This window comes from Paroedura picta, chromosome 7, assembly GCF_049243985.1.
Source record: "Paroedura picta isolate Pp20150507F chromosome 7, Ppicta_v3.0, whole genome shotgun sequence".
Lineage (NCBI taxonomy): Eukaryota > Metazoa > Chordata > Lepidosauria > Squamata > Gekkonidae > Paroedura > Paroedura picta.
In genome coordinates this window covers 94,065,160-94,091,272 of record NC_135375.1, presented here as the reverse complement: position 1 = coordinate 94,091,272, position 26,113 = coordinate 94,065,160, and the positions used below count along the sequence as shown (strand labels likewise).

The 26,113-nt window shown below is 43.6% G+C and overlaps 2 protein-coding genes across 5 annotated transcripts; both read right to left on the bottom strand.

Annotated features, from left to right (window-relative positions):
* Positions 1–3,005: 3,005 nt before the first annotated feature.
* Positions 3,006–7,136, bottom strand: LOC143841861 (uncharacterized). Of its 4 annotated transcripts, none has more exons than XM_077346440.1 (3): positions 7,073–7,136; positions 4,603–4,723; positions 3,006–4,425 (listed from the first exon to the last, which is right to left on the bottom strand). In XM_077346440.1, the coding sequence occupies exon 3, from the start codon at positions 4,354–4,356 to the stop codon at positions 3,022–3,024; it is 1,335 nt and encodes a 444-aa protein (XP_077202555.1). In that variant the 5' UTR covers positions 4,357–4,425; positions 4,603–4,723; positions 7,073–7,136; the 3' UTR covers positions 3,006–3,021. The 4 variants fall into 4 exon arrangements, with proteins under 4 accessions (XP_077202555.1, XP_077202554.1, XP_077202553.1 ...); XM_077346439.1 differs by having other exon boundaries at positions 3,006–4,422; XM_077346438.1 differs by lacking the exon at positions 4,603–4,723 and having other exon boundaries at positions 3,006–4,422; positions 7,073–7,127.
* A 3,455-nt stretch (positions 7,137–10,591) lies between these two features.
* THAP1 (THAP domain containing 1) lies at positions 10,592–26,113 on the bottom strand. Its single transcript, XM_077345447.1, has 3 exons — positions 25,764–26,113; positions 17,940–18,135; positions 10,592–11,131 (listed from the first exon to the last, which is right to left on the bottom strand). The coding sequence occupies exons 1-3, from the start codon at positions 25,832–25,834 to the stop codon at positions 10,736–10,738; spliced, it is 663 nt and encodes a 220-aa protein (XP_077201562.1). The 5' UTR covers positions 25,835–26,113; the 3' UTR covers positions 10,592–10,735.

The window sequence follows — 26,113 nt, the reverse complement described above, 5'->3', positions numbered from 1 at the left end:
ATATGTATTGTTGATGTGGAACATCTTCTGGCGCACCTCCTCAAACGTATATGAATACGGACATGACGTCTGTAGTCCCGGCCCAAGGGAGCGCGCCAGAAGAGTACAAGGCAGCTGAGGAGGCCAAGGCAGCACCCCACCATGCCAACGCTGGGGGACCAGCTAGTGCCCCCCCCTGCCCCTGGGGATCCAGCCAGCACTTGCACTGCTGCTGAGTCTCACAGCTTGAGGGTAAATGGGAAGGGGGAAGGGGAAGGGACTCTGTGTATGTGTGTTTGCAAGGGAGGTATGGAGGTTGGGAAACCAACAGGTAAGGGGGGAAATGGGGGGGAAGGGAGTCTGTGTGTGTGAGTTTGCAATTGAGAGAGGGGGGAGAAACCAAGGAGGAGATCGGGAAACCAACAGGTGAGGAGGAAGGGAAGGGAGTCTGTGTGTGTATATATGTGTGGTTTGCAAGGGAGGGAAGGGGCCCTGACCAAGTATCCCTAGAGCAGGTATTTTTCACATACCCTCTGAGAGTCAGACTGTCAGGAGATTTTTTTTCATGTCAATATAGGAGTTGCAAATCTGTCTGTCTATCTTTTTATTTTATTTCTATACTGCCCTCCTCTAAGGCTCAGGACAATTTACACAAGATGTGGAGCTATACGTCGCAATCATGACAGTGGCCACCATAACAGTAGGTTACAAACTGAACAACAGTATTATAATAATTCACATTACAACAATAACTTTAACTTTCTAAACACGATCTCATTGGGAGGTCAGTTTGGGTTCAGACTGTAAAAGGGGGTGTCTGGGGGACCAGCGGATGTTGTTGAGTCAGTCAGCCTTACCCAAATGTCTGGTCGAGGAGCTCCCTTTTACAGGCTCTGTGGAATTGTGGGAGCTCAGGAAGGACTCAGATCTCTTCAGGGAGCTTGTTCCACCAGGTGGGGGCCAGGACAGAGAAGGTTCTGGCCCTGGTTGAGGCCTGACACGCTTCTTTGGGGCCAGGGATCACCAGTCTGTTGAAGGTGGCGGAAGGTAGAGTTCTTTTGGCCTTTCAAATGGATTTCTGGGGAAACTTGATTCTGCTTCACGTGTGAAAATCTCCTCATTTATTTGCACTGAATATTTAACAGCCTTACACAATTTGTGAAAAAGAATTTAAATTGCAGATTCCCCAAAATAAGAGATGAGATTCCTCTAAGAAACAAATGTTTTTTTTCTGATATTTAATTTTTCTTAAAATCTAACCTGCTCATTTTGTTCTTTTTGCATAGTCAGAAAAAGAAGCCAGAATACTTATTCATAACCTGGAGGCACCTCAGTGTTTCAATTCCAGTTAATCATATACAGGGATAGGAGTTGACTTCATGTTTTCCTCCCATGTTTTCCTGAGCCTCCAGGGAGGGCGGTATATAAGTATGATAAATAAATAAATATGGTAAATAAATAACATTATACCAGAACTCTTATGTCCTTTGATTGTTGGTTCACCAATGTACATCTCTCCCTGAGGTTTTCTGTGACTTCATTGCTCAACGCTTGATCATTCACAGAGGAATGTATTGTCCAGAAAGGTCTCAAATACAAAAGTGTTGTCGTTGAGCTGGCTTCACTTGTGCTATATGATCTGCACATGGCTCATTCATGGCAATGAACCCTTACTGATGAATGTGCATGTGTGAACCAGTCCCAGAAGGTACATGAGATATTTAAATGACTATCAGGAATTTAAAATCATTATGAGTGACAAAAGGCACCCCTGGAATTAGTGCCACCTCTAAGGCAGGCTTTCGCAACGTTTCCTGAGTAGGTGGAAATTAATTTTAATATATTTTAAAAATGTGTTAAACATTTATCAGATGATATGACAATATATGGTCATGTCTACCTGCCTCCCCTCCCAAAATGGCCAATGATGGGCCTGGAGGGGGAGGGACCCTAGGTGGGCGTGTTTACAACTATGCTCCCCAGCCATACTCTATATCAGGGGTAGTCAACCTGTGGTCCTCCAGATGTCCATGCTGACAGGGGCTCATGGGAATTGTAGTCCATGGACATCTGGAGGACCACAGGTTGGCTACCCCTGCTCTATATGATGGTACCACTTCTGGAGTTTCTCGAAACCTGAAGAATGTTTCAGGGTTTTCTCAACGGTAAAAATGTTGAGAAAGACTGATCTAAGGCTAAGGGATAGATGAATTAGTAAGGCATAGTGATGGATAAGCTAATCAGGCTTATTTTTCTGATTGCTGGTGACATTTTTGATTTCTGGAGGGAAAAGTTATAGCTGTTCATTTCTATATGTTACAGATTGATTGATAATGATTGTATTGATGAGCTTAGAATCATACAGGTATCTAGACGATGATATATCTAGAGACCTTGAAGACATTAAGCATTTAATATTTATTACTACTATTATTGCCCTGAGATCTTTATTAGTGGTTTTATATGCATTTTACTTTGATTAACTTTTTTAAAGTTAAGAAAAATCCAAAGAGGGGTTTGAGAGCACCTTGAAGTAACACTATCACAAGACTCCTTTATTTTGGTGCAACGGACCCACCTGGCTGCCTCTGAAGAACCAGGATGTTTGTTTTTAAACTTACATCAATAAGACTCATAGCCACAGAAAGATGTGGTAGAGATTCAGGTGGGGAGGCCACAAATTAAGAGGAAGAGTTGGTTTTTATACCTCACTTTTCTCTACCCAAAGGAGTCTCAAAATGGCTTACAATTACCTTCCCTTCCTCACCCCCACAACAGACACCCTGTGAAGTAGGTGGGTCTGACAGAGTTCTGAGAGAACTGTGAACTGTGACCGGCCCAAGGTCCCCCAACAGGTTTCCTGTGGAGGAGTGGGGAATCAAACCCAGTTCTCCAGCTTAGAGTCTGCTGCTGTTAACCACTACGCCATACTGGCTCTAGGTGTCCTAGAATGGGGGGCGGGCTAAATCTGTAAACCAAGGGCTCATCTCAAGAAGTAGATATGTTTTGTCTGAATCTATCTACAGTTCCTCGGAGAGGCATTTATTGAACAGCTTTCGATTTTTTCCCATCCTTAGCCACTCCCGGCTTTTGATTCTTTCCTGGCTTTTGGTTCTTCCCTGGCTTTTGACTCTTTCCTGACTTTTGCTTATTTTCTGTCGTTAATGACAATTTCTTTAACTCTTTCCTGATATCCACATGAATATAGACCTGAGCTGGTTTTAGAGCGCCTGGACTTTTGACAGAGTACAGTCCCTGGGCCCCCATGCCCATATCTTTCTGATAACCTTGGATTACGGAATTTGGGCTCAATACTCGTACTGATATGTTGGGCCTTTGGGAAGCTGGCATACCTTTCACCACTGTGGATATATTAATGTTTTTAATACGTGGTACGAATCCCAGCAGAACGGTATCATGTCTTCTAGCTCGGAACTGGGAAGGCTGACCCGATACCGTATCTTTCCTAAGGATTTCCTCACAAACGTAGTTAAAACGGAAAGACTTACTCTGGCTTTTTTCTGTTTCCACAATAATCCTTATCAGTTTTCTGACTTTGTACCCCCTCCATGCTGCTTGAATTATGATGGCAGCCTTATGATATGCCTGCCACTCGATTTCAGCAGCAAAGATATTCAAAGAAGAGCACGTGAACATCTCCGTGCTGGGTCTGCAGCCCATCTCAATTTCCAAGAAGTTCAGCTCAGGGCTCAACAGGGCATAATCTCTAATTACTGACAGACAGTTTTTTCCTTTGTCGTTGTACGGCAAGATGCTCTTGCTTTTGGGGTATGTCCCTATCAAACCCACCTGCTGGGAACAACCTAGGAATCCCGGAACAGACCCACTCTCTCTTCTGGCCTGGACTTTCTTCTTGGACTTGCTCCTGCCATGATTACACAGGCTCAGAGGCAATTCCTTGCGTATCATATGCCCTCTGAAAGTTGCTTGGATTTTGGTGGCAGCTTCGGTCATTTTGTCCATTTCCCTTCTGACTTGGCAACCTCTCCAGGCTGACTGGATTTTGGTTGCTGATGCTTTTTCTTTTTGAAGTTGCTGGCGGGTCTTTCGCCGAGACAGGGGCCGCATTGGCAGGCTCAAATTATGGGCAGCGCCAGGACCACTTGGATCCCTCTGGTCATGATCGAAAGAGACATGGGTCTGAAGTTTCCTTTCTGGAGAAGAGGAAGTCATTCCACTATCTTTAGTTGGGTGCACTGGCATATCACCACGAGATTCCACATTACTTCCTGAAGAAGCATTTGTTTTTTGTGGGGAAGGATATTTTTCATCTTTGTTGACCACAGATTCCCTTGAAGTACCCGGATCCAAAGACTCGTCTACCTTACTGCTCGTATTTGGTACTTTTTTCACCATTTTAATATTTTTATGACAAGGGATCTAAGCCATTCGTGGATTTTTCTTTTATACTTTTTCTGCAAGCTGCTTGAGTCAGAAAAAACAAAAGAGAAATTTCACTCATTTCTTTAAAGAACACTTGTTTACATATTTATAAATTATCAAGCACCCTTTAAGCTCCTATATAAGCTTACTGTAGTTCTTAAACAGGCACAACTGTTGCATTACTCCATAAAATAGATTAAGCTCAGGGCAATCTCATACCTTCTACTTCCTCTTTCCTGTCCTATATGACTACATTTCCCAGCAGGCAGTGCCTCCAACTCTTTTGTTTAATCACCACTGAATATAGACCACCACACATTAGTTTGATTCTGATCAGGTACTATAATAGGGAATGAAAAAGAAATATAAGATGGCTAATAATAGTAACTTTTTAAATACACTAGAGAACTGGCATACCTTTGTAGGCAAGTTGCTCTGTAACAAAATAGAAGGTTGCCAATTGATTTCTTATTTGTATGTATCATGAACCCAGGAGACGGTCTTAGGCATCATGCCAATTTTTCTCTGCCTCTCTCAGTGGTTACCAACTCCAGTATGGGAAATTCCTGGAGATCTGGGATAGGGAGCCTGGGAAGGGACCTCAAAGGAGCACAGTGTGGTAAATTTCACCCTACAAACTGGCAGTTTTCTCCAGGAGAACTGACCTCTGCTGTCTGAAGATCAGTTGTCATTTTAGAAGGTCTCCAGGGTTCACCTGGATATTGGCAACCTTAATTATGAGGCTGTTCAAAGGAATTCAACAGGACGTGTGTGAAGTGCTTTGAACCCTGAAGGCGCTATGCCACGGGTGGCCAAACTGTGACTTTCCAGATGTTCATGGACTACAATTCCCATGAGGCCCTGCCAGCAGTATGCAAATACTAAGTAGTATTGTAAGGCCGGGAGGGAGAGCCGCGGCCCCCGGCATGGCGGCGGCACAAACGCGGACTGCGGCGCACGCGTGTTTGCACCCCTGCCGGGCGCAAACGTGCGTGCGCGGCAGTCCGCGCATGCGCGTTTGCGCTGGGGCTGCCGCGCGTGCGCATGCGCGGGCCCCCGAGCCACCCTCTCCCCCAACTACGCCTCAGCGGTCCGCAGCAAGCGAAAGCTTGCGGACCGCTGCCTTATACAATCCGTGTGGGTCTCAAACATGTGCAACACCCTACTTGCTTCAAAAACAACTCTTCACTGTTCATTGTTTTCAGAAAGGCCTATTGAGGGCAATGTTCAGGAACGCTGTAAACTGAAATGGAGTGATACGGTGGGAGGAAGTGGAGTCAGAAGTAGATAAAATTGCATGTAAGGGAACACACAAGACAGACACCAGAGTATATTCATTCTGATTTTTCTTAGCAAAAATCAGCAATAGAGCTGTTAATATGTAAGTGGCCTAGATAGACTGTCAACTTGTTAATATTTAAACGTTTAAATAATTTAAACAGTTTTATAGTTTAAATGGCCACTTTATGGGATGAAATTTACATCCCTACTTTTGATTCAGAAGATTTATTTGAATGTAAGCACATTACATGAGTCATCACCTGCAGCTTGAAATGGTACAGGCCAGGCTTTCTCAACCAGGATTTTGTGAAACCCTGGGTCTCTTGATGGCCCTGGAAAGGTGTCCTGAATGGGCGGGAATTAATTTTTATGTATATTTTTAGAATTTGTAAAACATTTATTGGGTGATATGGCCATATATGATCAGTTGACCTGCCCCCCTCCCAAAATGGCCAATGATGGGCCTGGGGATGGGTGGGAAGGGGTCTTGGGTGGGCATGTACACAACTCTGCACAATCACGCCATTTCTGAGATTTCTCAAAGCCTGAAGAATGTTTCAGAGGTTTCTCAATGGAAAAAAGTTGAGAAAGGCTGGTTCAGGTCTTGTCCCTTCCTCTTATGCCTCTGCTAGCATCTTTGTTTTCAAGCCATTATATGCCTGGATGCATTTATGGATGTATTTATGCATTCAGTCTCTGCTGGATTTAAGAGTACACTTTATAACAAGTAGCTGCAAAACTGCTCTGTAGGTTGGGCTGGTGGTATGTCTTGGTGATGTCCAGTGTGCCAGACAGCTAGTGTCCTGTGAATCCAGCTTTGGCTGAAAACTTTCCAAAACACAAGCCATGATAGAAGAAAAAAAGACGTAGCGAGAATCAAATTATCATGTATTATGTGAAAACATCAAATATTTTGCACACAGACATGCCATGAGAGGTAGAGACAGCCTGGAAGGGGGGAAGGAGCAAGGCCTTTGGGCAGAATGAATGCTACCATATGCAGAAATATTTAGCTTGGCTGAATTGTAATTTTTCTGTAGGGAGACATACCAACAACCCCCACCATATAATAGGGTCCTTCACCCTTCCTGTCTCTTTCTCATTGGTGCTGCTCTGCTCTGGGGAGACACTTTGCGTGTATAGACTTCAGACTGGAGGGTACTCATATTTTTTTAATAATATACAACAGTTCCAAAATCTGGACAGCACTGGAATCAAGTGAGATGATATGACTCCAGCAGTTCCACTGACCTACTACATCCCCCCTTTACACGCTCCATTGTTCTTAAGGGTCCAATGACACCCCCACCCCCACCCCCGAACGATGTTTGGATATAAAAAGGAGGAGCCTTTTTATAACAGGTTTTCATATCCAGCATCATAATTTAAAATTACAGGTAGGTTTTACCTTAACCAGGCTGTCTGATGAAAAGCTTATCCAAGAAAGTCTACATGAATCAACTGGCAACTGGGGGAGTGGGGAGATTATGACATCATCAGTGATTCATTTAGATAGCTGAGAGAGCATATGGGGCCGTCTTTTTATCACCAGAATCTCTCTAGAATTACAGTCCTTTAAAATGGGATCTTTTAGTCTCATGTTTCCCCTTCGAGGCTCTTGGCTAGGCCTTAAAAAAAAGGGAGTATTTTCAAACAAGGCCTTCTGCATCTCCAAAATTTTATTTCCAGTACGAGTTTAATACAATTTTCACACAAATCTAATCTTTTGAAGACACCTTTGTTTTACATGTTTCCAATAGGCTCTGGCAGGAAAGTCAGAGAAAGAGGTTGTGTAGAATCCTTAGCTACCTGAAGAAGAGCAGAGCTGTTTTTTTGTACCCCACTTTTGACTACCCAAAGGAGTCTCAAAGCGGTTTACAATCATCTTACCTTCCTTTCCCCACAACAGACGCCCTGTTAGGTCGGTGGGACTGAGGTCGGTGGGACTAAGAGAACTGCTTGGCGAGGACAGCTCTAAGAGGACTGTGACTGGCCCACGGTCACCCAACTGTCTGCATGTGGGAAAGGAATGAGGAGTCAAACCCAGTTCTCCAGATTAGAGGCCACCACTCTTAACCACAACACCAAGTTGGCTCTCACCTGCCATAACCCAGAAACTTCTCTGATGAGTTACCTCCATGAGGCTTTATGTACACAGGAACACATATGGAACTTTTCTTTATACTAAATCAGACCATAGGTCCATCAAGGTATTATCTACACTGATGACTAGTAGCAGCTCTCTGGGGTCTCAGGACTAGGCCTTTCACTTCACCTACATCCAGAGTTGCCAACCTCCTGGAGGCTGGAGATTTCCTGGAATTAGGAATGCTCTCTGGACTAGAGATCAGCTGCCCTGGAGAAAATGGCTATTTTGAAGGATGGATTCCATGGCATTGTATGATGATGAAGTGTTGGTTCTTATATGCCGCTTTTATCTACCAAGAATCTCAAAGCGGCTTACAATCACCTTTCCCTTTCCTCTCCCTACAACAGACACCCTGTGAGGGAGATGAGGCTTCAAGAGCCCTGCTTGGCCAGAACAACTTTCTCAGCACTGTGGCGAGCCCAAGGGTCACCCAGCTAGCTGCATGTGGAGGAACAGGGAATCAAACCTGGCTCGCCAGATTAGAAGTTGGCGCTCTGAACCACTACACCAAGCTGGCTCTTGCAACTGAGATCCCTCCCTTCCCTATGGTGCACCTCCAAATCTCTAGAAATTTCCCACTGAAGTTGGCATCTCATTTGCCAGCTGCTTCTAACTGGAGATGCCAAAGACTGAACATGGAATCTTGTGCATGCAGTGCCTCTTCCACTGAGCCACAGCCCTCCCCTTGTGTTCCCCCACCTAATCTTTTTCTTTTATATAGATTTGAACAGATTTGGTCTCAGCAAAATGCCAATGATAGCCAGCTTTACTTTTGCTTTTTAAATCTGAGTCAGGTCCTGCAGTACTGGTGCTGATCTAGCACCCCAGTTTAATATGGAATGTGAAATAGGTGATTGTAACAGAATCTAGGTAATCTCAATACAATGACTAGTTCCATGATTAGATGAGAGGTTTACCTTCTGTGGGTCCCATTTTGAGTTTTTAGGCCTGGGCTGCTGCAACTAGATTTAGACCTGTGCCTGCAGCAATGATCAGCTCTGCCTTTCCAAGGTCTTGCGAGAACACAGAGTAACTCTGTATGATTAATTAGGACCTAGTAACTCTTGTTTAGAATCATAGAGTTGGAAGGGGCCATACAGGCCATCTAGTCCAACCCCCTGCTCAACGCAGGATCAGCCCAAAGCATCCAAGAAAAGAGTGTATCCAACCTTTGCTTGAAGACTGCCAGTGAGGGGGAGCTCACCACCTCCTTAGGCAGCCTATTCCACTGCTGAACTACTCTGACTGTGAAAATTTTTTTCCTGATATTTAGCCTATACCGTTGTACTTGTAGTTTAAACCCATTACTGCGTGTCCTCTCCTCTGCAGCCAACAGAAACAGCATCCTGCCCTCCTCCAAGTGACAACCTTTCAAATACTTAAAGAGGACTATCATGTCCCCTTTCAACCTCCTTTTCTCCAGGCTGAACATTCCCAAGTCCCTCAACCTATCTTTATAGGGCTTGGTTTGTAACCTCAAGGGTAGAATATGTTTTACATGGGTCTGCCTTTGGTGGCTGTCAGAAATTCCCGGCTGCTGCAGACAATACTGATACATAAACAGGATCAGCTGTAATTAGCACATGAATGGGAGACCACCAGGGAAGCCCAGGGTTGTCATACAGAGACAGGCAACAGCAAACAATGACCGTTCATCTCTTGCCCTGAAAACCCTACAGGTTCATCATAAATGGGTTGCAATTTGATGGCATTTTCCACCACCACCATCACCAAGTTGCAGGCAGCACATTGCTCCATTACCTTTACTAGAGTAACAGCTTAAGCTACCTACAGTTCTACCTTTAATGCCAGGAGTGCCTTCTTTCTTGCTTCATCTATGCCCCAGTGCCATCGGAGTATTCTCAGTAGCTGCCTCACAGTTGTGGAACTTGCTTTTCCTAGGCGTATCTTAACACCTTGTTGAATATCTGTCTTATATGCTACCAGGTTTATATGGCCAAGATTTTGACAGGCATATGGAAAATATTATTATATACTACATCCAGAGAAAGTTGGATTCTTCATCTTGTATGGGTGAAGTGGATGTTGATAATTTCTGTAGATTTTCTCCATACGGAATCTACCCTGCTCTCAGTGGCCCCCTAACTCTCAAAAGCAGCTTTTGGGGTGACATGGGAGGTGGCAGAAGACAGGGAGAGATTAGAGAAGCTCCTTTTACAGTCCATTGGATCCCACACAATATTCTATACTGAAAACACATCACAATAATACTTACCAATTACACTTCATATGCATGAGTGGCACAATCCAAAGACTTTGGTCCCATTTCTTTTTATGGCAAAGATCTGAGAATGACTTCACTCAGACAGGTTTAATGTCCTTATAGGGTACTTGAGGATACAGATGAGGGGCTAAGACAGCCTTTCTCCACTTTTCTACCATTGAGAAACCCCTGAAACATTCTTCAGTCTCCAAGAAACCCCAGAAGTGGCATGATCATGTAGAATATGGTTGGGAAACATAGCTGTGTACACACCCACCTAGGTCTCCTCCCCTTCCCAACCTCTCCAGGCCCATCATTGGCTATGGGAGGGGGAGGTTGACATGACCATGTACTCTCATATCACACAATAAATGTTTAGCAACTTTAAAAAATATATTAGAAATTAACTCCCCTCCCCTATTTGGGAAACCCTTCCAGGGCCGTGAAGAAACCCCAGGGTTTGACAATTGCTCCCACTTGTGGAAATACTGCCTTTGTACTAAGTACTGAGCATTTCATCATTAACAACTCCCCAAATCCATAGTGGAAAAGAATGATTATAAAGCAATTTTTTATTGTTTTTTTGAGGGGTGAAGTTTAATATACACAGAACTAAAAAGCATTGCATTTTTAAACTCAACTTCTGGGTTAGTTTGATGGGGTTAAACTTGGCAGTGCCCCATAAATAATAAAACTTCTTAGGCAGGTACTTCTACAATTTCAAAGTAGTCATTGGGCAGAATCACATAACCCCCTTTGCCCGACAGCACGTCTTTTTCCTTCTGAAACTGAACAAGCTCTCGCAGTTTTTCAATCTGTTTCTCCTGACGCCTACATCGCTGTTGCGCAGTCTTAAGTTTCTTCCTCAATTTGTCCACCTGCTCTTCCAGCTGCTGAATCCTTTTTCTCTGGTGCACAGTATCCTCTACAGTATAGTTGTGGTCACAAAAAACAGCAATGTTGTTGGGGGTGTGAAGTGGAGGCATTAACAATCCAATGCTTGGATCTACTAGTCTTGGATCTGTTTGTAGGGGTGGTGGAGGTGAAGGAGAAGGCGGAGATGGTTCTTCAACTGATTCTTGAGTGCCTTCAGTCTGAAAAATTACAAGCAAAGTACAAACATTTAAATTTTGTTTTATGAAAAGAGTTCGACATGCTTCTAGGCAACAGTGGCAATAGTTTGTTAGTTTAGCAAAGCATATTTGAATATACATTTAACTCTTTTTTTTTTGTTTCTGACATGTGTAATAGCCAGTTTTTAAGACACTCTTTGCTTAACTTGAGCATGCCACAGAAAGTCACGATTGATTGAGGGAAGGTAATGCCAGGGTGTGGGAAACTGGCCACACACAAAGATTCCTTCTGTGGCCATTCCCATGAAGTATTTGCTCAATAACAGAGAGATTATGTTGTAGCATGAAAGCCGACTTTATCTATAAGGCATCTAAACTGTTGTGAAACCCGTTCGCATCAGACAGTGTTGCCCAATACTTCTCTAGCCTTGGCACTTCTTAGAAAGCATTTTTAAAAATCTCTTAACAAAATATAAAAACTACAGCCGAGTAAACAGAAGAAACTGTTGTATGCTTTTTTTTCAAATGAGACAGATTGTCACCAAATCTTTCACACCTCCAGAACAGATTATTTCCTGTAGCCATGGTTGTTATAAATCCTTCCCAGTTAGGCTGATATCCTAAACACAGGTACCGTAATTGGAAGGAAGTCCTAATGAAGCTGTTTTAATATTTATTAAACATTATTCCCCACTCAGAGGATTCATTTTATTGGGTTTAACTACTCCCAGCTGGAGCTACAGCTGTTCTTTAGAGCACAAGTCATGCAGTGTTCTATTTAAGAAGTTTTTAATTCTAGATGTGTTATCAATCCTTGTACTATTTAAGATGAAACTTTAGACATTCCCTAAGACTGGAGTACCTTTTACTGAACACAGCTAAAACAAAACATTGGATTTACTGTGACGGTTCCTTCTCCTTGAGGGCAAGGATGACACTCTGGTACTCTTGGGTTCCTCTTCCCACAATCTCTGGAGGCAGGAAATTGATTTCACTTTCCATCTCCGGGGGGGGGGGGGGGGGGGGGGAGAGCCTACCCTCCGTCTGAAAAGTACCAAAGAGTGTATATCCAGGCCCACAGGACTGTCTTGATAGCAGGAATAATTTAATGTAGTAGATATGCAAGGATCTTGGAAGTCTACTGATTTCACAGAGCAAACCTGTTTCACAGTCTAAACGATCTTCTCTGCTCTGTCTAGTGAAATACTTTCTTTCTGGATTGAATCTATCACTGACCCCAAATGTGTGATGACTTGAGGAGGAGATGTTAGTTGGTTCTTCTGGATGTTGATTAGGAAGTCATGACTGGAAAGGCACTGGATGGTGTCCTGAAAGGCACTGGAAGGGACCTGTTTGCCTGCTCTTGTGAAGGTGACATTATAAAGAAGTTGTTGAGAAAGGGATGGATATGGATTCCTTTAAGATGCAGGCTTGCAAAAAGTGAGATTATCAGTTTTGTAAATATCTGGCCCTAAACTGGAAGTGTCTTCGACTAAAGGTCTTAGCAGTTCCAGTTATTTGAAGGACGTGTTACTTTTGATACCTCAGAAAAGGTGTTTTTATCTCCTCGGTTGCCTCCTTTCAGATAAATTATCACTAGCAATGAGGATGGGATGCAGAAAGTTTGTTTTTATTGAGGATTAAAGAGGGTGCAGAATTGAGCTGAAGCCATTGCCAGGACTGTGTAGAAATTGCTTTCAGAACACCTTCAGGTCAGTTGGCAAACATCTGGGGCACGGCAACACAGGGACATATGGAAGAATTTAACTCTGCATGTCATAGCAAGTAGGAAAATTATGCAGCAAGAATGGAGTTTTAATTAGCAGCTAACAACAGCAGTCAGAAAAGAAATCAGATATCGAGCATCTGTGGAACAGATATCTTTTTGATTTAACCCGGGCTCTTCTAGCACCAGCTAAGCTCACTGATACATCTTATGGGGACAATTTGAATTTTTGAGGAGAACACTTTATACCACAATCTTCTGAGATAACACAACAAAAGGCTTTTTACAAACACAGAGTCCAACAGAAAGTGTAACTACCTATATTGCTGAATTGTGATAGTTGGCACAGCATCGCAATTTTTCAAATTTAGAGGAGATGTTATGGGATTATTTGGTTTGTGGTCTGCATGATGAAGCCTTAAAGAGTCACTTGTTCGCAGAGAAACAGCTTACATTTCAAAATAAACAAGAAGCAGCATTGGCCTCTGGAGCTTTATGTATTTATTTATTATATATTATTATGAAGCTTCTATACCACCCCCTGCAGCACTAAGCACAAGGGAAGTGCAGCTGGCCAAAAGTCTGCCTTGGTCTCAAATCCATTTAACCAGAATTTCTGATTTACAGGTGATGGATATTCATAGGGTGTAACACAACAGCCCTTCAATAAAAACTAATGTTGCAGGAATTCAGAGGTCAATCTCACTACCATCTGTGAGGTACAACAATTGTAAAGGACGTACTGATGTACAACAATGTCATTTTTGTAAGTGGATGGGACATAATGAGGGGATCTGTAAGGCTAAAGAAAAACATACCCTTTCCAGGAAAACAGAAGACAGAAAACCTCAGAGTCATCCTACTACATACTTTGTGCAAAGCAGAGTATATTGCTATTCATATCTTATCTTAACACAGCCCGCAGCGCCGCGGGCACCACGGACTAAATAAAGCCGTAATGGCTTAGTGGGAGGAGTTAGGGCAGGCTCTGTCCGGGATGAGGAAGGATGCCGATTGGCCCCTTCTTCCGGACAGACCATCAGCCGGGCCAATCAGCAGGCGCTTTGCACTTTGCGCCTGCCGATTGGCCCGGCCGATTCCCACCCTGCCGACAAGGGAGCAAGGGAGCAAAGTGCCTCTCGCCGCGTCAGGCCGCCGGCCAAGGGAGCCCCCTCCCTTACCTAGTGCCCGCTGTATTTATCTTACAGCGGGCTTGATTACTAGTTCAACCATATTTCATCATAGACATACTGCCAGATTTCTCCATATAAAGGCCCAGAGACTATTCCCTTCCATACCAACACTGATTATCCATAATGTTCCAGTTCTACAGACTAAGCAGTAACTTCAAGCATTTTAGGGACTTTTGAATTGCTATAATGCATTCTTGCACCACAAGGCGATAATATCAGAACCTTTGCATCACCTTCTGAATAAACAGGCTAAATGGCACTGGACATTCCAGCATGATAGAGCTTTTGTGACATGAAAGGTTTGTTACCTTCTGACAGTGTTTTGGACCGTCATGATGAACAAAAGCCTCTAATTCTTAATTGTGATGCTTCCCCATATGGTACTGGAGCTGTCCTGAGTCACTGATTTGCAGATTGCATTCCAGAACAATGACTCCAACTCAAAGGAATTATGCCCAAATTGATAAGGAAGCCCTTGCAATTGTGTCAAGTGTGAAAAAATTCTGTTATTATACCATTCATCATAGTTACAATCCATAAACCATTATTGGGATTGTTTGTCTTTAATCGGCAGCCATCATAGATATTGTCCCCCATTTATGTTTCAGTGGGCAATTTTTTTAATGCATATATTCCTTACTGCATAGACTGGGAAAAGATATTGGCCATGTTGATATGTTGAGTTCGTTTCCCTTTCCATTGATTAAGGTGGATCTTCCTCCTCCTTTGGAAGTTCTGTTGCTAGAGTCCTTATCTTAACCACCCCTTCATGCAACTGCTATTGCAACTTCTATGTCATCTATGGACACTGTTCTTGCTCGTGTTCTCAATTGGGTGTGAAGAGGGTGGCCAGTGTGGAAACTTGAAGAGAAATCTGCACCATTAGTGATGAAACAACATGAATTATCAGTGCATAAAGATTGCCCTCCTTTGGGGAAATAGAGTTGTTATTCTTACAGCTTTGAGGCATTGGGTGTTGGAGGCACTACACAATGGACATCCTGGCATTGTGCAAATGAAGGCTCTTGCATCCAGTTATGTGTGGTGGCCCCAGATGCATAGTAAGGTGGAAGATTTCAGGCCTCAAGACCAGCTCCACCACATACCCCAGGGCATCCAAGGCTTCCTGGTGATTTGGCTGGTCCAGTTCAGGGCCAGAGTTTCCTCATAGTGATTGATTCATATTCCAAATATCCCATGTTTTCAAAGTATTGCCTTGACTTTTGCAACATATGAATTGCCACATGTTGTTTTCTCTGATAATGGTATTCCATTTACATTAGAAGAGTTTCTTATATTTCTTGCGAATGGTTTAATCCAGTGGTCCCCAACCTTTTTATCTCCGGGGACCGGTCAATGCTTGACAATTTTACTGAGGCCCGGGGGGGGGGTACTCTTTTGTCGAGGGACGTCGCCACCGCCGCCTGAGCCCCTGCTCCGCTTGCTTTCCCGCCGGCACCCCTGACTTCCCGCCGCTCACTGAGGTGCGCTGCCAGCAGCAGCTGCGCAGTGCCACACTGAGGGGGGGGGCCCAGCCATGGCGGCCGCTGGAGAGCACCAAAGGAGAGCCGGCGGCAAAGTGGCAGGGCAGCCCCCAAGGCAGCTGCCAGGGAGGAGGGCGAGAAGGAGCCGCGGCCCGGTACCGACTGATCTATGGACCGCTACTGGTCCCCGGACTGGGGGTTGGAGACCACTGGTTTAATCTACCACATTACTTCAGCTCCCTATCATCCAGCAATTAACAGGCAAGTTGAGAGAATGATAAGGACAGAAAAGATCCATTAAAACAAATTACTGAGGGTGACTGGGATAGTCACCTGGGAAGTTTCTTTTTGACTCATTACACCACAAGAAGGAGTCCTGCAGAACTGTTAATGAACAGGCATCTGACAACTCTTCTAGATCGTATGCACACCCATTTAACTGAGGATCGACCAAATGATAGGGATGGAATCAAAGGTCTGTCTGCACATTTGTTCCAAGTGATCCTGCATGTATCAGACATTATAGTTCTGGTGCAGCATGGATTCATTCCTGCTACTGTGACATAAGGAACAGGGACATTAGCCTATCAGACAAAGACAACAGACAGTGGTGTGCTTTGATACCATGTACAGCAAATGAGGCGGTGCGTGTTTGGGTCATATGTTCTCTCTGCCAGTATTAGTGATGCAGGTACCAGTAATGCCACAGTAGTGGAGATCACAGAGTTGACTTCTGCTCAGGAACAAAGGTGTGCTGATATGGACTCTAAATTCAAAAAGGAGCAAGAAGCAACAGAAATATCAAAGGGCCCAACAGAAGTTATCTCAACTCCATTGTATAATCATGGTTGTTCACAGCGTAAGAGAGTTCAATCAAAATATCAACAGGACACTGTCAGCTAGGGGGAAGGCGTGTCATGTATTGGCTGAGAGCCAGTTTGGTGTAGTGGTTAGGAGTGTGGACTTCTAATCTGGCGAGCCAGGTTCGATTCTGCGCTCCCCCACATGCAACCAGCTGGGTGGCCTTGGACTCGCCATGGCACTGATAAAGCTGTTCTGACCAAGCAGGAATATCAGGGCTCTCTCAGCCTCACCCACCTCACAGGGTGTCTGTTGTGGGGAGAGGAAAGGGAAGGCGACTGTAAGCCACTTTGAGCCTCCTTCGGGTAGAGCAAAGCAGCATATAAGAACCGACTCTTCTTCTTCGGCTTGCCACACAGGATGGTGTTGGAGCTCAGCCCTTAGTTAGGCTGACTATGTTCCATGGTGGCTTTTTAGTCTTGGTGTTTTGTCTCTGTGGCAGCTGCAGTTGTTCAAAGGACGTGTTATTTCTGAAATCTCAATAAAACTGTTGTTTTTGCCTCCTTGGCCACCTCCTTTCAGAGAACTTATCAGTGGGCACGGACTCCTTCTCATCCCCGAGATGGAAAGTGCAAAAATTTTCCTGCCTCCAGGGATTATTGGAAGAGGAATACCAAAATGTCCTCCTCCTCTCAAGAGAGTAAGAAAATGCAATGAGTTGTTTGACTGTTGTAACTAAGGGGCTCTTCTACTTTTTGAATGTACTACAGGCAAGAACAAACAATCAGGCAGTTGGTATACATTAGATGTCCAAACCTTTTCAAGTCTGTGAGCATCTTTGGAATTCTGACACAGGGTGATGAGTGCAGCTGTAAATCAACTGCTGTAGGTGGCAGGGAATGAAGTTATGCATAACACTAAGTAAATTTTCAACATTTCAAGCAGAAGCTCCATTTAAGGCTATGGTTCCCTTCCCATCCCCATCATCCTGCCCATTCCACCCCTAAGAAGAAAAGTGGGATAGGAGATTCAAGCATCAGAATATTTCCAGCAGCCTGTAGATAAAACAAAGGAATGCTGCAATCATATTAACTGTTAAATTTTAGCATTCTTGCAATGGTAGGGAAAAGACAATGGATATTAGGCTGAAGCAAAGATACAGCTCACACCTTTAAGTTTCAGAATCTGAGAGAGGACTATGCTGGGAATGGTTGATCGTGCCCAGAGAGGGGAGAGTGGCTAAAGGCTCTGGAATAACAGTTTTTCTGAAGTACCAGCCACACAGATTAAGTTCCTAGCACATTTCAGAAAGCCCAAAATGGATGGATAGATCAACTAGGGAAACAGCAAAGAAGGTGATACAATCAAAGAGTGATGTATTCTAAAAATAGATGGAGCTAGAAAGTTCTTCTGTTTAAATGAAAAGAAGAATCCAACATCTCTCTCATTCTTCCTGGTTAGTAAATAGAGCGGGGAATTTAAGAATCCAGCCTCCCTCCTTTATGGTGCTGGGAAATGCTCTTCTTCCTAACATTTCGCTTAGAAATAAGTGTGCCTCTTATACATAAACATGCACATCTTTGAATAACTGAAGATTTAATATGGAAAAAAACCCACCCGCTCACCTTCACATTTGGTTCAGTGTGGCAAAATATCGTTGGCACAGCATTGTCTTTCAGCAGCTTGTTATTGCATTCCCTTTTGAAGCAATCTGGAGTAAAGTGTTCTGAACAAATGCTGCTATATTTTGTTGGCTTGAAATTTTTTCTTCTAACTGCAGCTTCCCATTTCTTGCAGAGATCAGGTCTTGTGAGAGGAAATCTACAAATAAAATATAACTTTAGTACCTCTTTTTATATTATCGTCCTTATTAATCTCCAGGGGAAATGTACATCAGTATGGTGGCTGGGTGGTGGAGTGCAAAGGGTCAGTTTATTGCTGGAAAAAAACCCATTGTTGGACACACATACACTCAGCATTTTCCCATAGGGGTGCTGAACTTAGTGGAATTTTTAGATGGACAATTAAGATTAATACACAAGAATCCTGATTAGTCAAACTTTGATTATGCAGTATTCACTGGGCATCAGGGATGTGTGTTACCATATGCTCCATTTAACAAATATTTTAATCTTAATCCAAATGACTCAGGCACAAACAAGCAACACTAGGGCTACAATTCTAAGCATACTTGATTGAATGGCGGTGATCCTGAAATCCGAAATGATCATTGTGGATCCAGCAAATATATCATTCCTTCTTTTACAGTCTAGCATCCAGAAGGACCACAAGCTTCCCATGCTGAAAGATCTGAATTTACTTCAATTCAATTTTATTTATTTATTTGTATTTATATATCGCCCCCCCCCCCCCTTAGGCCCAATTCTTCTTCCATTTCTATTTGAAAGAAACAGTAAGTGCTTTTACAGGGAAAGAAAAACATCAATCATGTCATAACTTTATTCAGACACCAACTGAAGTAAAGCGATAAAAACAAGAGGACTTGATCAAAGGAAGGCATTTTGAACTGCAGTCTTTTTTCCTCATTAAAAATGGCTCACACTGGTCATTAATTTAAATGACCAAAGAGGAAAATTTTACAGATATCATGTAGGCATGGAATATGGATGTATGAATTAATTGTGTGGGGATGCCTTTTGATTTTAAATAGCTGGAATATAACAAACTAGATTTGATGCATCCAGGTACATGCCCTACTATTTACAAATAGATGTTTATTATGGGAGCAATTCTAAAGAGGTCTCAAAAGAAAATCCCATTTTATTCATTTGGGCTTACTTCCAAGAAATTGCTCTTAGACTAGCAGCTATGATCAGTAAAATCAAGGACAATTATTTATATTCTAAATAGTTAACAAATGTTTACTTAACCATGAGGCATTAATTACAAAGTAGCAGACTTCAGCTAATAAGAACATTGTATACAGCTGATAAACTACAAAGGCTCTAATTCTCATTATTAACAAAGGACATGGTTTCCTAGTGTCTTAAGGTCTTCATGCAAACACATATTCAGCTACTGGAAGCAGTTGCTTGAAAGATACAAATCAATCTACCCTTTAGCAACTTCAAGGATTTACAAAAGGGGAGGATTTCAAGACTACTAACGAAATCAAGAACCCAGATCTATATATTTGCATTAATGCTGCCAATTCTAGGTTCGGAATTTGTAGGGAGTATGGGGTTAGAGAAGGGAAGAAACTCGGCAGGGGATAATACTATAGAGTCCAGCCTGCAAAGCATCCATTTTCACCAGGTGTGGAAATCTCTACCATCTGGTAACCCAGATTCACAAATCATTTAAAAAAAACTGTTCCTAGCCTGTGTATTTAGCCCAGTGCTTCTGAGAACTGTAGTGGATGGGGGGGGGGGGGTATCTCTTCTCTTCTTTGCCATGGTCGAATTGAAAATCCCCAGATAACAGCAGCTAGATTGGAGTGGATTTAATAGAAAATGGAGGAATTAGGCCCCTGAAATTATACTACTAATATTTGTATTTATTCAAGGATAACATTGAAACGCTGTAATTGTTTGCTCTGCTAAAAACCCTGTAAGATGTCTGAAAAAGGAAGTTCTGTTTCAAAGAAACAAAAAATTACAGTTGAGCACCATATCTTTAATGACAAATAGACTACTTCTTTCTTTTAAACAAGGATAAAACAGGTTGCCTATTGATAGTCCTTCTCAAGGCTACAGAAATGGGTATATCACTAATGTTTATGTAAACAATTGGAGGTTGTGGGGGGAAAGCATTTCCTGGAAGGCTGGTATAAGAGCTGGTGTAGAGACCTCAGGCTACTGGTTCATCCTGAAAGGCATTATCTTTCCCCACCTCCAAGGGAAGGGTATTTAACACAATGTAATCCTATTATTCTCTGCACAGATTTGGGACACCCCCCCCCCCCGGGTGTCTATATTTCTGCAGTAAAAATATAAAAAAGGGTTTCTCTCAGTGTGATTCATTGGGGCTGAGCAAAAGAATACTAATTTGGCCATTTGGCTATCAAATGTATTGCTTAGAGTGGTATACCGTTCTCTGATGGAGAGAGGAGGTATCTTGTGTTAGTTTATCTGCATCTACAATCACGAGGCATGTTGAAGAACTAGGAGAAGAGCTGCATATGTCACTGATTGTCAAGGCAAAAAGTTTTGATTTTCTTCTTTGGCATTAACTGAGAGCAATAACATTACAGACACTGCTCAACTACTAATTTTTAACAGGGGGTAGATTCAGAATTACAGAAGAGCTGTGTGCACTGCAGAGTTTTAAAAGCACTACAACTGCAGAAAACATTCTTGAAGGCGGGTAAATCAGTAGAAAATCTTGGTTTGAGTTGGAATAAATTGAAAAGCATCACAACTGATAGTGCAAGAAATATGATGGGAAGTAAAACTGGTGTAGTTGCAAAAATCAATGAAGAGATATTGATACTAAACAGTACACTTCCCATGCAATTTCACTGCATCCATCAACAAGCCTTGTGTAGTAAGATTTCTCAGTGGGAAAGCATGATGCATATTGTTGTATCCCGCATTAATTACATCAGGCATCATGGCCTTGCTCATCATCAGTTTCAAAATTTTCTCTCAGAGATAGATGTGGAATATGGGGGTATATTGTACTATGCAGAAGTCATGTGGCTTAAGGTAAAGGTATCCCCTGTGCAAGCACCAAGTCATGTCTGACCCTTGGGGTGACGCTCTCCAGCGTTTTCATGGCAGATTCAATACGGGGTGGTTTGCCAGTGCCTTCCCCAGTCATTACTGTTTACCCCCCAGCAAGCTGGGTACTCATTTTACCGACCTCAGAAGGATGGAAGGCTGAGTCAACCTTGATCCCCGGCTGCTGGAATTGAACTCCCAGCCTCATGGGCAAAGCTTTCAGACGGCTGCCTTACCACTGTGCGCCACAAGAGGCTCTTCATGTGGCTTAGCATAGGCAAACTCCTCAAACATTTTTAAAGTCTTCATCGTGAAATTGATGTCTTTCTTAAGGAGAAAGGAAAAAATCAAGAAGCACTTTCTGACCCTGAATGGATTTTTGATTTGGCTTTCTTAATGGATATCACATGTGAGCTTAAATGGACTCCGGGGAATGGTAGAGGACAGGAAGGCCTGGAGGATCATTGTCCACGGGGTCGCGATGGTTGGACACGACTTTGCAACGAACAACAACAACGGATATCACAGAGCATCTGAACACAAATGTTGGGGACACCTAAGCTAAATAAATAGATGTCTTCATTATTATACATTTGGTAGCTAGGGTTACCATACTTTGACCCATTATGCATGACGGCCGCTACGCTGGGTAGCCACTGTGCAGCGGGATGCCTTGCTGTTCCCCATGTACGAATGGGGCGGAGCCCTCCCGGCGTATGTGGATGCCCCGGCATAGCGTGCGCACACACACTGTGCGCCAAGGCCGGAAAGCCCGAGATGCTGCCCAGCAGCAGCTGGGGGGGAGTGGGGAGGGGCCTGGGCCCCCCCATACACACTGGCAGAGAGCAGCATGCCACCGTCCCACCACAGTGGGGGCAGGGGGATGCACCTGCCGGCTCTGCGGAGCTTGCAGGTGCATGAGGTGTCCCTGCAGGGTCCAAAAGGCCCAGCGCTGTCAATTATACACAGCGGCGGCCCACCCCAGCCCCCGCCCATGGTATCCCGGGAACCACAGAAGTTCCCGTATTCCCATAACGCAGGCCTTCCATGGTCCTGGGCCGAGCTATACCCGCGCTGGCGGTGGCATGCATAATCGGGGATTTTCCCCAGTGCCCTGTAGCCGCCAGTGCGGCTGTTCCGGCTCGTGCATAATAGGTCTTTGAAAAGCAAAAAGAGGACAGGTTTCCTGACTACTTCAAGTAAATAATTTGTATGATCAATCTCATTTTAAATATCCTTACTATTTAAACTGTTTTATAAAAAAGAGCCCTAAACAGGATAGACGCCGCCAAAAAAGAGATCATGTCTTGTAAAAAGAAGACATCTGGTAACCCTATGGTAGCTTGATTCAGGTGCATAGCCATGGTAGTCTGAAGCAGTAGCAATGTCTGAGGAAGTGTGCTATGCACACAAAAGCTTACATCTCGAATAAAATTCTGGTGACTTTGTTCCCTTTGAACAACTATACAACACTCTGGAATAGTTTTGGCATTCCTTAGAAAGGAACATGTTGCAAGAGAAAGTCTAGTCTCAAACTTACCCTCAGGTTAGGGAGAACTGGTTTCTGATAGAAACAGCACCCCCATTTGCCAGACAAAAGCAGGCAACTGACATTGGAGATTCACAACTGAGAAGTTCCACTATAAACAATATTGTGCTGGTCACTAAATGACAGACAACATGGGATTCTTAGTGCTGCCATATTTTTTCAGAGAGGGTTCTGCACTTCAGTGAAGATATGGTTGAAAAATGGAAAGGAAGAATAAGATGAAGTATTTAACCCCTGTTCAACCATTCATGGAGTCTCGATCAAATTACACTGTTTTTAGGACAACTGTAGCCCCATATAATTATTTATTATTATTAACAAAACATCTATTAACAAAACATTTCTCTGCCTTCACAGGGGCATCCAAGGCAGTTAACAGTTTACAGCATAATCATTAAAATCACATTTCAAAACCATAAAAATCAGCACCCCAAAAACAGTTAAAATACATATGACATAAAAACAGAAATTGAAACCATGTCAAGCAGGAGGCATCGCTATAAAGGCCATAAATGTTTTGAGTTTTAAAAATGGGAAGGGAATTGTCTTAATGTTTCAAGAAACGGTAATGTATATCTGGCACCTGTAGCTGAAGAAATAAAAGGTATACAACCAGTGTGATATTTGTGGTATTTTCCCACCCCTTGAGTCCCTGGATTCAGAGATACAGCAGGGTGCCCACCCTCCATTCTAGTGTAATGAATTTCCTCAGTGGCTGGGTTGCAAGGGGGTGGTGATGAGAGAGTTGTATAGAGTTCCCAACAGACTCAGCAAAAAAGTAGACATAAGAAGGGAAATATAGAACAAAAATTTGGGAGGGGGGGGAATCAGAAGAGATGGAGGAGAATTAAACTATGGTGCTACTCAATACTACCAGCAATGGGGAGCAAGGTAGGATGAGTCAGAATGGTATATTCATTGGACTGCCATAGTAGGCACTGCACAGCTAAATCCCCACTCTACAATAGAAGTTCACCTTGGGCCAGTCCAACACTCTTAGGCCAACAAACCCTACTTCACTGTGAAGACAAAACACAAAAGAAAATCATATTGTAAATTGGAAGCAGTGATGAGATGGCTCAAGCAGAGTCATCTGAAGCTCAGCCCTTCAAAGACGGAGGTCCTGTGGCTGGGCAGCAAAAGCCCAAGTGAGGAAGCGTGCCTACCCAACTTGGATGAAGTGCAGCTATCAATGGCTCACTCCACAAGAAACCTGGGTATGGTCTTCCTGTCTTCACAGCAACACCATTAGGGTCCCACATTCGGCCCATCCTTCAACAACTGCACTGGCTTCCAGTCAAATTCCAGATCAGGCTTAAGGTTCTGGTAATCACCAGGCCATCTGTGGTCTGCTCCCAGTGTACCTAAGGGATTGCCTCTCTGCCTACAAAGAGCCTTACACTCTGCTACTACCAACTTCCTAGTAATCCCTAGCCCCAAGTGATCCAGCCCCAAGGAAGCTCACTTGAAGAAGCTCAATCAGGGCCAGAGCTTTTTCCATCCTGGCCCCCACCTGGTGAAACGAGCTCCCGGAGATCAGAGCCCTAGCAAAGCTTAAACAGTTCTGCAGGGCCTGCAAAAGGGAGCTCTTCCACTAAGCTTTTGGTTGAGGTTGACCTAAATTCCCATTGGCCCCTGAGTCCCCCTTCCCATGAAAACCACCAATGACATGTCCATCCCATGGAGCCATCAACGGATGTTCTCACCATGTTTGTTATTTTACTGTTCTCCTGTTATGACTGTATTGCTATTGTTCAATTTATCATGTTATTTGTACTGTTTTTTTCTTCAATTCCATGTAAACCACCCTGATCCTCAGGGAAGGGCGGTATATAAATATAATAAAATAAATAAAATATATTTTATACAGGCTACAAAAATCTAAATATGCGGCCCCTAACCTTATTTATTAAGCCCATGGGTATCTTTGGAACTGACACCGTGTGGTGGGCACAAGCACAAAACAGCTGCCACAGTACATGGAGTCAGACACAAAATGGCTGTCAGAGGGCTAGAGGATGAAAATAAAAGCATCAAGGTGTTGGCAGCTGCTGCTAAAACAACATTATTTTAATCGAGTGGCCAAAGAGAAGCCTTGTAAGACACCAATCCAATACTAAATATTAAAAACCCTTGGTGAACACCAAGATTTTGAGGCACCCACATGTAAGGAACCTCAGATTTAAATAAATACATAGGAAAGGTTTGTGGTGTCGGAACAGGGGAATCTGGGAAGGGCTGAGGGAATTCTGTGCACAAAGGTGTATGGGTGGGGGAAACAACAAATGATTCTTGTGGCACTTTAAAGAGGGACATTTTATTCCAGCATAAACTGACCATGGCGTATGAAGAAATGGACTCAAGCACACAATACTTCGAACGTTTATATGAGTGTTAGTATTTCAGTTTCTACCGGGTTCCTTGTTTATTTGTCTTGGACAGAGTAACATGATTATTTCCAACAGGCTGGAAAAATACAGAGTTGCTGAGCGAAAGAGAACAAGAGGTAGTTGTACTTGTGCAGTAAAGGAACAAAAGGGAAGTCTAACCTTGCTACTGAGAAAAGAAAGCTGAAGCACAGAGAGCAAGGCTTATTAACAGAGAATACGTTCGCTACTCATTGGGTTAACAACACTTTTGGCACCTCTAACAAACAAAAGGGTTTATTCTTGCTGAAAATGTCATGTTTATGAAACAGCTGAGAAAGTTGATACCACAATAAATCTGTCAGCCTTTCAAGTTTCCACAAACCAGTCTGTTTTGTTGCTGCCACTGATTAACGGGGCTGTGCAAGCGAGCTTTAAAAAGCTGAGCACATTCTTTATTTTTCTCTTAATAATAAAATAGCCACGCGAGCCCTCTCAGGTTTTCAAGCAGCTCTAATGACTGGAGTTGTGCGCGCCAAAGAGCGACGGTTAGACACTAGAGCACGTGCGCCCATACCTCCCCCCCCCAAAACAAAAAACAAAAAAAAACAAGTGGCTCGCGCGCGATTTAGCCCCGCCTTCTCTTGCTTAAGGCCGCGCGCGATCCTTTTTTAAAAACGTTTCCTCAGCGTACAGGCGTAGCGCGCGTGCGCGCTCGCGCACCACCTTTCCCTTTCTGGGGGAGCGCGCGCCTCCTCCATTTCCCAACCGCTCGAGGGGAAGCGGGGGCGCGCTTTCCCTCACCCTCCCTCAATCCCGCTTCTTCCCTCACCACCGTCTACCCTTACTCACTTATGGAAGGAGATGGGCTTCTCTTTGTCATAACGATTCCGGCAACGGTAGGCAGAGCAGGACTGCACCATCCTCTCGTCGCCTCTGCGCCACCGCCGTAATTTTTCAAGAGCCCGAAAACCCCGTTAAAAGGCTGTGCAGTTTCCAACGCCACAGTGAAGCCTGCGCGACTCTTTTCGCTTGTTAAAAAACAATAAAAATAAAAAGCAAGAACGACATAAACTGGATGTGGCCTCTCCCTACTTCAACATGGCGGTGCCAGCTTCATGCCAACTCTCGCGAGAGCTCCACATCACCTGTTAGTTGACGGGCAACACCCCAACCCGCGACGTTTGAGCGCGACGTAGCGT